The 12,038-nt window shown below is 39.1% G+C and overlaps 1 protein-coding gene across 9 annotated transcripts in view; it reads right to left on the bottom strand.

The window, feature by feature from the left end:
• Positions 1-11,664, bottom strand: part of adgrl2a (adhesion G protein-coupled receptor L2a) — a 132,505-nt gene extending 120,841 nt beyond the window's left edge. For 8 of the 9 annotated variants that reach the window (XM_061824781.1, XM_061824784.1, XM_061824785.1 and 5 more), the window contains exon 1: positions 10,420-11,169. Coding sequence is in view for 1 of the 9 variants with exons in the window: in XM_061824784.1 (XP_061680768.1) it covers positions 10,420-10,435 (16 nt within the window). In the remaining 8 variants the exon portion in view is untranslated. Of the gene's footprint in view, positions 1-10,419; positions 11,170-11,610 lie in introns of those variants that run through there. The other variant, XM_061824782.1, reaches the window with a different exon arrangement.
• Positions 11,665-12,038: the final 374 nt, after the last annotated feature.

Raw genomic sequence — 12,038 nt, 5'->3', positions numbered from 1 at the left:
GCAAGGGGAGAAGATCCAAACTCCACACAGGCGGCTCGTGGATCGAACCCGGGACCTCAGAACTGCGAGGCCAATGCTTTACAGCTGCTACACCGTGCCAAAATCCAAATTAGGCTGCAAAAATGATTAAGAAGGCAGCGGCGTAGGTGGTATGTGGAGCCAGGAGGAACGGTGAGTACGTCATCACAGCATGTCACTAAAACAGACCAATCATGATAGACGATCTCCGCGGCTTTGTCGATTCAGCAACTTTTTTTTATTAGTGCAAGTTATGCAGAGGTGCAGCACGGGGACAATGCGCCGGTCACGTGATGCAATGCAGGTGTTGTTGACAGGCGTATAAAGAGGCATTAAGAGGTATGATACAAGACCTTCGTAAATATCGTGTACTGGAGGTCCACTCCTTACATATATTAGAAGAAAAAAATGTGGACAAAAAACTATTGCTGAAAAGCCAAAACTCCTATATGTCAACACGGTTTTGATGACACAATTTAAAATGGCAACAGATTCTTCAAGGCTCTGTCACTGCCCCTTTCCATTTACATAGTTTTGCAGGTTTTAAGTAGTAACGCATTGCAACTTCAAAACAGTAACCAGCTAATAAATATTCACAATCCTCATCCATCTTTGCCTTACATGTAAAAAATGTCAATATCAAAAGTATCAATTATTGCCGGAACCATTCCTTGCATGTGCTGTGTTACCAAAGATGCAATAGACATTCCTATCTGGGCAAAAACTTTCATTTAAGTTTGAAACGTACAGTATGCTGTAGAGAGATAAGTTTGTAAATGATAGCAGTATATACTTTCCTTATGGTCCCTAAGTTACAGTTTGTTTGCAACCACATTGCCTCCAACATGCACAGGAAACTCTTGGGTGCTTCAGGTGACATTATAATAGATGTTGTACACTAAAAGTGAGGAGGCGTTGCTTACTGTGTTCAATATTAGTGCTCTTACAGCTAGATTTATAGACCACAAGGTTCTCTGCTTCAGAATAGGTGGGTTTGTTTTGCTAAATATGCTAAAAGGTAAACTCACCTCCACTTGTCAGAGAGGTGTTATCAGGCAAAGTAAGACAAAACTTTTACATCCTGGGGGTAGGTCTCGACCCCCTCTGAGATCCAGCCCTTTGTCTACACGCAAGCAGGCTGGACCTACTTGTGATGGAAATGGCTACAGGAGCTGCATCCTCAGCTCACTTCACCATCGTCTACTGTAATCAGCTCAAAGTGATGAACGATGCCACAAATGCCACCAGTGCTCCTTTTTTTCAGTGACAAAGAAATCCACCCAGTCTTTTTTTTTCTGCAAACCTCATTTGATTGACCTCTTTAAGTTCATTTTTCATCAGCTTATATGAACCTGCTCTCATCAGACTGCTGAACCACCCCACTCAAGTACAAAGTGAAACGCTGTGCTGAACTGCAATAAAGTCTGAGATAAAAAGAAGTAAAAAGTATGTAGTGGTAGTAGTAGGACATACTCTAAGACTAGGGTGCAATAGTATTATATATATATATATATATATATATATATATATATATTATATATATATATATATATATTCCATTAATCCTTATGCGGGAGTGTGAGGTTAGTCGCCAAATGACCAACTAATGGAAACTGAATTTGTTTACTTACATACAACTTGTGGGTGCTGCAGCCAACCCAAGTGGCGTAATGCACACTGTGATCGAGGGAATAGAATTTCTCCAATCGACGCCCTAGTTCTGGTCAAGAGAGACATCATGTTCCTTTCTCTCATCTACTGACGAGTTCATAAAACATGTTGGACTGTCCAACGAGAGGGATTAAAATGTTGGACCTTCTGTATGCCAATGGGAAAGGGAGTTTATTGCTCTTGTTCTCTCCCTCCTCTCGGGGATCTGACCGCAACTTGATACACCTTGAGACCACCAAAAGGCTGCTGGTGGAATGGCAGGAAGCCAGCATGAGGACTATGATGCAGGGGAGGTGCTGCAGAAATCTTTTGATGTTGGTGACTAGTGTTATATTTTAAAAGTATTACGTATTTTTTATAAAAATCTGTTATTATTGTATTATTATTATTGCTGTTTGGATGACAGTTGAGTAGTTGAGTTGTTTTGTGTGTGCAAGTGAATGAACAGGTTTTTTTTTTGCAATGCCTCACATCAATAGGATGCATTTTCTTTACATGGACAGCAGCTTGTTTTCCCTCACGTCCACATTACCAAACCACGACAAGAACAATAGTGATCTTAAAACTGGTCAACAAGGATCAATAATAAAAGTGGTAGACCAAAGGACGATGCCAGATTCCATAAAACACTTGATACACACTAGACATTGGCAAGCCACACTAAAGACTGAGCGACAGCACCAATTAAATCAGTATGTTAGGAGGTAAAATCGCAAAGACTCTCGAACCTTCAGAATGCAGCCAGAAAATACACACAAACAAGGATAAAGTTTTAATGACCTCCCATCACATTTAAGAATAGAAACCTCGCCTCTTAAATTGAGATTGAATGTAACAGTAATTCATTATCGGTAGATTTGTACTCATTCTTTAATTATGTAAAAATGACAGCTGTAAAAAACTAAAAATAAAAATGGAAAAATAATCCAGAGACTTTGTATAAAAAGGTATCATTGGCTGATTGACTTATGAAAGGCTGCACCAATCTGTGTCATTGATCTTCACATGCAGGAGAAGTCCATTGAAAACTAATTTTGGACGTTTTTTTTTTTTTATTATTATTTAAAGCTGCATCAAAAACAGTCTCTAAATGTTAAAATTACTTTTTTTTAAATTACATTATTTCCTGGCAGAAAACACTACAAATTTTATTGACATACTTTCCAACAAAAAGCTCCTGGTGTCAAGAGATTGTTTTTAAAAAATATGAATACAAAAATGTGTCATTTTCTGATATGGGCTCCGACTTCCTTAAAAGTATTGCGTGCAGCAATTTCAGGATGGAAGGATATTTAACTAGATATTTGAATTAGTATAGAACAAAAGATAATTTTATTTTTTCCTTACTGTGCAAACAAAAATAGGTGTGATCTGCAGCATTCACACACAGAATATTAAAGAGCACAAGGGTAAGAAAAATCATGTCCACCTGATAAATACAGCATTGAGGGATGTGTTAGCTGCATTATTGGGCAAGCCTGCATACATGAAAATGCTCCACATGTTTCATATGCTGAGAAAGATCTGTTGTCTTTCCAATGTTCACGATTAAAACATGAATCATTTGACAACTCAATGCTGATTTGGAGGTGGAGGGTTACTTACCACCAATGTTAAGGATGTTTATTACTTGAACACCCCCGCAGCGTACGTGGAGGAGTTGGAGCCAACAAACAGCAGTCAATACCAGCAGGCCTGACACAGCTGTACAAGCAAGACTCAAACTGGGGAGTCAGTTTCAATCCCACCCCCGCCTCCAATGCGAGAGTCCACAGCACGCCATTGTCACACACATCAGCTCTTAATGCCACAACACTTACACACCTACTGTATGTCATTACCCTGTTTCTGCTTCAAGTGAAAAATAAGTGAGAATTGTTCGACATAATCCGCATGTTTGAAGAAAGCACAATTCAATCATTTTACATTTCGATTATACAACATAAAAAAATTATCATTTTATATCTTTAGAAAAATTTCACCCATTACAGCAATATAGAAATAATGTATATCTCAAAAATGTTAATTCCGAAGGAGCAAAGTTAATGAATCTCAAAATTTGACTCTGTAATTACGACCCCACAAGATAGATAGATAGATAGATAGATAGATAGATAGATAGATAGATAGATAGATAGATAGATAGATAGATAGATAGATAGATGGGATAGCTCAGTGAATATTACATAAAAAGGAATATTGGGGCCACATTAAAAAAAATTAAATTAAATTAATTAAATTAAATTAATTAAATTAAATAAAAAAATGTGTATCATTCTGGGGGGAAAATTTCACCCATTACAGCAATATAGAAATAATGTATATCTCAAAAATGTTAATTCCGAAGGAGCAAAGTTAATGAATCTCAAAATTTGACTCTGTAATTACGACCCCACAAGATAGATAGATAGATAGATAGATAGATAGATAGATAGATAGATAGATAGATAGATAGATAGATAGATAGATAGATAGATAGATAGATAGATAGATAGATAGATAGATAGATAGATAGATAGATAGATGGGATAGCTCAGTGAATATTATTACATAAAAAGGAATATTGGGGCCACATTAAAAAAAATTAAATTAAATTAAATTAATTAAATTAAATTAAATTAAATAAAAAAATGTGTATCATTCTGGGGGGAAAATAGAGGTTTTGGGCAAAAAATGTTGACTATATCATTAATCAAATGAGTGTGGTTAACAACAGTTAAGCATATATAAGCACATATTTAAAAGCTTTCCATGCTCTTAATGTCCACATTATGCAAGTGTGTGCATGCATTCTCACGGATTCTACATTCACAGTAACATGGAAAGGCAACTTACTTTAATATTACTCTACAGACTGGTCACTTTATATTAAGCCAGCTCTCTTGAACCCCATTTTGTTTTACAGGCAGGGATTTTGCACTTCAGCAGAACTACGTCCATGTCCCTGTGGGCAACAATTCCAATTCTATTTTTCTGCCTCGCATTTTTGCTCTCCTTTGTTTTCAAGAGGTTTCCCCTCAAGAAACTCTTGCGTAGCTGACCGAGCCGAGGACAAGAGCTGTTGGTCGGTGACGGCAGAGGAGGACAAAGCGGTGGTGGCAGCTCGGCAGGCGGTACAGAGCGAGGGGCTGTGTGAGGGGACCGAGCAGCAGGTGCAGCTGTGACAGTTGCCGTGTTGTCGCTCGGCCCACACTGTAGTCAAGATGAGGTTCACAGATGTAGCCACTCAGCGCGTGTCTTTATTGGCTGCCTCAAACAATGTATCTCTGTCAGGAACAACTCCTCCTCAGGCCATTTTGCGCTGTTTGGGTAAGACAGTCGCAGCACCAAGCGGAAACTTCATTGTGATATATACACACGCACATTGTGTCGCACTACAGTAACACAATCCAAAGCTCTCCCACAAAGACAACAAAACACCGTCAAACCTGCAGCATCACTACAAAACATGGGGGACTGTTGTTTGGATCAAGTATATTGTAGTACTTTTGTGTATACTTTATACATTCCATACACAAGGTTTTGATTAGGATTGTGTGTGTATTGTGTATTACTGTGGCTGGAGTTTGCACTGCATCACACTGCTATTTTCTTCTTTTGTGACGCTAAATAAGATGAACAAAATATTGTAAACTGTTCTCAGTATTAAATTACAGACAATACAACAAAAATAGGCAGTTTAACAAATTAATGCCTAAAACGTGATTACTATTGTCTATCTCAAAGCAAAATCTTATTAAATTGGCAAAGTGGTGGGTGTAGTTAATAAAGCTGTTAACAATAAATAAATAAACAATAAATAACAATAAATTTTGTTATGCTTTGTATCTTCTTCTATAAGACCGTCAAAAACATTTCTGATCAATCATCCTAACTTTTTACAATTAGAGCAGCCCATGCCGCACCTCCTGAGGCTGCACTTACCCCCCGCTAAATTTCAATCATGCACAACAATTTAACTGTACTCAGAAAATTAAAATACTTTGATTTCTTTTTGGAAAGAAAAATCCAAGCCAACCACTCAAAGTAGCTCAGTGAAGAACGTATCAGATCTAATATGATGATAGTTTTACGGTGTCTGCTTTCTCAATTACTGGAAAGAAGCTCAACGAGGGCGGCTAATTCATATGCAGAGACATTATCTATGCCTGGAGTGAAAGGGGGGAAAGCGGGACGCACGGCGGGCAAACTTGTGAGGGTGTGAGGCAAACATAGACCTTTTTGGTGGCCCACACATGGAGCACAGTGTGAAGATAAAAGCAGCAGGTTCCATGATTCACTGCAGGAAATTAATCGACTAATACCGTTCTCGCTCTTTGTTTCAATGCCAAAAAAACCCACATAAGAAGCTCATTAGAGGTGATGATGGACGTTTATGTTCATTCTCAAAATGCACACATACGTTTTTTTTTCTTTTTCATGATTGAGCAGCCTCAAGTTTCATCTATCGTCACGTAGACAAAAAAAAAGTGCCTCGTGTCAGCGTGAGCAATTATCATCACATAATTTGATTGTTTTTCCATCCCTCCACTGTGCTTGATGTCTCTGGCATGGTAGCAATTGAACAGATAATTATTTTGTTGATTAGCTTAGATTTTTAGCAACTTAGGAGGCTTGTGATATTGTGATATTCCTCAGAAAGTCCCAGGCCAGACGCTCCACTCCATCTGACTTGGCAACTAAGCTGCAGTGTGAGAACAAAGCCCCAAACACAGCCAAGCACACACTGCACTACACAATAGCAACTTAGCAGAACTTATTCACATGACAAGCACGTATAAAATTAAATGTCACAATGTGTACTGTTTAAAAACACAAAAATCTGAAAAGACCTAAGGTAAAAAATAAAAATAAAAAAAAAAAAAACCTTTTTTTGTTCTAATAAAGTGGGTTCTTTGTGAGTACGCCCTGGTACACTGAAACATTGTTACTTTTCTATCAATTATGAAAATATATGCTGGATGTTATGTATTTAAATGTTTTTATGGGGTAGATGCCGTATCCACCTCATCTAACTTCTGATTAGTTTTTTTCTTAGATTGATTAGGAGTTGTGTCCTTAAAATTCATACTTTTAGAAGAACACATTTAGAAATATATGAATAATCCATGCAAAACTCTAAAACAAGAGAATAATATGTTTTCACAGGTACTTATTCAAATACTTGGTACATTAAATTAGTTAAACAATACGCTAGATGACTGGATATTTTTTTCTTCATTTTTGTGACACCTTCTTTTTTAATTAAGATTTATTTCTGTTTTGTCCATTTCTTTATTTTATCCTTCATGGTGATGAGTGCAAGCTCTATTTGGCCACATATTCAAGATACCAAAATTGGTTCCTAATCAATAAAGCCCTACCAGACCAGTGCGAATATACGAAATAACCACCATTGCTCCCCCACCTTTTAATTGCAAAAAGGCACCAAGCCGAACTTCTCTTACTTGCATTGAGCTACAATAGTCAAGGAAGGATATATTGCACTGGCATGTTTACCCGCACCATTCCTGAATAACAGTCCGTGTCCTGTCGGCAGAGGGGCTTTTAAGTGCTGCGCTCTCCTATAATCCAGCCGAGACATAACTCCCTTCCCCTGGCAGACGTTTGCAGATCTCCCTTTTCTCCCAATGAACCCCCTGTTTGTGGCTGCTATGGCGGACTCGTAATAACTGCTGTTTGCTCGCAGCCTCCCATCTCCTCTGACATGCACAAATTGAATATTTTCCCCAAACAGTGTTGCAGCTGCGCACAGATAAGCACCATTCTTGTTCACATATAACGCAAGAAATGAAACTGTGGGTTTGTGTGCAGGTCTTCAATCTTACTTCTTATTAAACCAACAAAAAAAGAGGTGAAAATGAATTGCACATTTCCATAATAACGATTGTCTTTGTAGTATTTCCGCAATCCCAAGCGGCAGTGCTCTGACTGCTAATTGTTTATTATTATTATTATTGTTGTTGTTATTATCAAAAACATCTTTTTTTAACATTTCATTCATTGTCCAGTTTTTTCTCCTTTTTCACATGCTGGGTGTGACCACTACTCGAGTTTTAAATCATCAATAACCTTGTGAAAGCCAAGCATGTGTGCAACATGTCGTAAAATATGACTTACAACCACAAAGTGGCTCCGTTATTGAGTGCAATGCATTGCAGCAACATTTCACAAAAGGCAGATACGGATTCACCTAATATTCTGCACAGAGCTTAAGGATGGCGGCCATGTTGCTTCTTGTCATCGTAGTTGAAACGGAGTCTTTAAAAACAGTCGCTTCTTTTGTTTTGTGTATCTCTATGAAATTTTTTCGGCAAGCAGGAAATTTCTTCACAAATCAAATCACTCCCACCCGTGTTGTACTGCAGAAGACTTTTGGGAAGTGGTAACAAATGTTGGGTGATGGTGGAGCTGGGTGGTGGTGCACACACGAGCGCTGTAGCACCCAGTGTTTTACTGATTATCAATCGTAAAAGTTAGTCACGTAAAGGGGAAGTATTTGGAATGAAAAAAGTGACTTTCTTTACATCCTTGTTTATTCAGTTTAATGGCGAGCAGTTATCCACCCAGCATGAGTCCATGTAGGTGGTTAAGAAAAAAAACGCAAACCCACAATTTATATGCCAAAAAAGGCAACGGGGTGTAAATCAAAATGTGTCCACTCCCTATCGTACATATCCTTGACTCCACTTGCTCACAAAAGAAGAGCATACTGTAGAATTCTGACACAAGACTCAATGAGAGGCGAGACAAAAGAAGAGAGAGCATATTTGAATGGTCAGCGGTGAGAATTTAAAAGCGCTGCAATGTGGGACTTGTGGCAGTAACAGAATCAGAAACAGCTTTTCTGGCCGAGTACATTACAAGACAAGGGATTTGTACAACCTTTATATCACTTGTTTAAAAAAGGGGAAAAAATCCTCGCTGCCACAATTATACCACCTGAGCAAGACAATGTTTCCACCAGTTTAAGCCTTTCAATATTAAATCAATTAAAAAAATGGTCTTAATAAAAGCAAACTGAAAGAGATTGACTCATTATCATCTAATAATCCAAACGACGGTCTCTTTAAGATTGAGATTAATCAGAAAAATCCAATCTCGGGTGCTCTTGTCTATTGTGGAGGAAAACAAGTGTGGGATTGACAGGAGTGCATCAACCAACAGCCCACAATGTTACAAATTTTGATGAGCGCTCACCCGCTCCCCCCCTCTTTCACACTCACTGGCAGGATGTGAAACGAAAAAAAAAACCTGAGAAAATGGATGTGAGACACTTGTAACTGCTTTAAACCCTTTGGAGAAGCAGGCCAGCCCATATTGATCCATGCCTGGACATAAAATTGGTGAAAAAAGGTGACAAGGGTTCCACAGAACCAGATCCAGCTCCACTCAAACAACAATGGAACACTTTCTTCACAATTGATGGACTGTCCAACGAAAATGTATTGAAAAATACATTGGTAAAAAGGTTTTTTTTTTTTCCATTAATTGACCCCCTTTTGTGGTCCTAAATTTTCCTCATTAGCAGTGAGTCACTGTGCAATTGTGCGAAAGCTTTGCACACACTACATGTCACTATGGGTTGGGACGAGCCAGTGAAGCCTACACTGGTGTGTTTTTTCCAAGAGGATGGACTTGGCAAAAAACAAAAAAAAGACTTCGAGTTGTTTTTTTTCTTACCTCTATTATATGTTTGTTCAACTCAAGTAATTTTCATTCTTCTGCAAGACAATTTGCTTTTAATATGTTGTGTTACTTATCCTCCAAACCCAAACTATATTTGTTAGATTAATTAATTTTCTAAACTGGTGCAAAAGGAACAAGTCAGTTGCACATCATTCTCTAATTGTGTGAGAAACAGACGTACGTCGCCTTCATGGACCTAAGTCTATTCAGAAAATTGCAAAATTACTTTTGAGCCGCACAATTTAAAGGAGAGACTATGACAAATGCGGAGCCAAATTTGACCAATAATCCAGTGATTGATGATCGAAAAGTGCTGGTGCTTGGGGGGGTGTTATGCATCACCGGCCGGCCACGGAGTGCTATTCACCCATCTCCCTTTAAACACCCATGCTTGAAACATCTTTTACAATAAATGTGCCAAAAAAAAAATTATTCATCCAATGTTGCGGTCTTTCTGCAGGGACTAAAACAGCCACATTTATTTCTCCTTTTGTCTCATTTAGCTGACATTTGATAGTCCAATGCAACACATTTTTTTAAGTAATAATTACATTGCAAAGATAATCTTTCCACTTTTCCCCTATCAGGTCTTTGAACAAATAGCCTCGGTCCAATTATAAAGGATTAGCCCCTGAATGCGCTCAAAAACCACTTCTCAGGTCCAACTCCACTAGAAATCTCCCAGTGAATCCAACAATAGCATCAGTGGCTTTGAAAATGATGATGAAGAAGAAATTCACAGAACTGAACTAAAAAGAAGAAAAGAATGTTTTCGGTTCTACCTCCATCTCTCTATCGCGACGCAAACTCAACGCGGCCGCACATCTGTTGCGCGGGGATTTTTCAGCATTTTGAGGTTATCACCTCGCAATCTGCCCGTGACTGTGACTTTTTTAAGCTCCTAAAAATGCAATTTGCCTTGCAAAAAGCTGGCCTTTAATTGAGTCGCGTACACGCGATACGTGTTCAAAAGTGGGCAAAGTTGCTCCCTTTTAAACTTGCAAGCATCTTAGTTAATTTCAAGGGTGCAACAAAACTTACCTCGTAGCGAAGCCATGCAACATAAAGTCAAAATGAGGGGGGGGGGGGGGGTAAAAGAGGAAAAAAGTCAGATAGTGTCTGATGGGGGGTCCTGTGACGGTCTGCTGGTCTGAGGCATGCCCGTCTTCATGTGTCTCGGGCTGGTTCTCACTCGGAGACAGGTCCTCCTTGCTGCCCGGTCGTGCCTCTCTTCCAGGGGCACACTTCCATAGCCAAAAAGCCGCTCTGTATGGCCTCGTGAATACCTCTATCGGAACCGAGCCGACAACATTTGTCTGCGCTCCTCTCGTGTCGCGAAACAAAACAAAACAAAAGTGGCGGCCCAGGCTTCGCGGTTCTGTCCACGGTGTGGGCTCCGTCCGTTGGGGAGAAGTTTTGAAGCCGAAATAGAGCCGGCTGACGGGGTCGAAGATGAAGTGCAGAGCGGGCGGCGGACTTCCACTTAGCTGAGCCAGCCAGTCAGGCAGTGCTTCGGCCGGGAGCTGGCTGCCGTGTGCGGGCACCCACTAAGGGCAGTGGAGCTTGGAAAGCCTGAACTGGATATTTTGGATCCGGATTGTGTGGAAGCAGTCGAAGCGCCCGTAGGGATATGATTCGCACGCCATCTTTTTCTCTCTCTCTCTTTCCGATACTCTGAGTAAATTCAAATCAAATGTGAGGATAAGAGGATGTTATCAATCCATCATTTATTGCCTCTTTCTCTTCTTTGAGATTTGTTATTTGCTTCAGTGAAAACAGCGATGTGCTACAGTGGGCAGTCATGTCTCGTCAACCAATAAAAACAAGGATTTTATCTCTATTGTCAGATTACACTTGGGTGGAGAACCCAGCAATAAAACACCCCCAAGACTTCTCTTAACTATGCTTCAGCATTAATTTTCATACGTGAACACTCATAGGCCACATAATGGGGCACAACAATATCATCTAAATCACAGCCACCACAAAGTATATCTATCTATCTATCTATCTATCTATCTATCTATCTATCTATCTATCTATCTATCTATCTATCTATCTATCTATCTATCTATCTATCTATCTATATCTATCTATCTATCTATCTATCTATCTATCTATCTATCTATCTATCTATCTATCTATCTATCTATCTATCTGTCTGTCTGTCATATGGAGATATTATTTTGCTGCCATTTTTGCTGATTGGTTAGACAGCTTTGTAAAACTTACATATTGGCATACTGTACATGTATTTATGCACCCTAACCAGTTGCAAAACCGGAGCACATCCCAGCTGACTTTAGCCAAATGGTGTCCTACACCCTAGACTGATCACCAGTCAGTCACGGGCTATGTAGAGACAGGCAATCATTCATATTCACATTTTCACAGTCACTGAGTGGGAACTTAACTGACACTGCCTCCACACCAAGCAAATAAAGCACACCGTGAGTAACCATTTTTATCTTTCTATATGCTTCTATTTTACAGGCAGTGAGTTTGGAACCTGGGCCTTAGGTGAACTATTCCGCTTCTTAATCAACCCATCCCATCGCAAAATTAATGTACAAAATTGAGACAAATGTATAACTATTAACAAGAGAAAAAAATTAAAATAATAATTATTATTAAAACAAGAGATAGAGGCAATCCCCACA

Source organism: Syngnathoides biaculeatus, chromosome 7 (genome assembly GCF_019802595.1).
Source record: "Syngnathoides biaculeatus isolate LvHL_M chromosome 7, ASM1980259v1, whole genome shotgun sequence".
In the NCBI taxonomy this organism is placed as follows: domain Eukaryota; kingdom Metazoa; phylum Chordata; class Actinopteri; order Syngnathiformes; family Syngnathidae; genus Syngnathoides; species Syngnathoides biaculeatus.
Note: the sequence above shows the minus strand (reverse complement) of the source record. Positions and strands in the feature narration are given on the sequence as shown.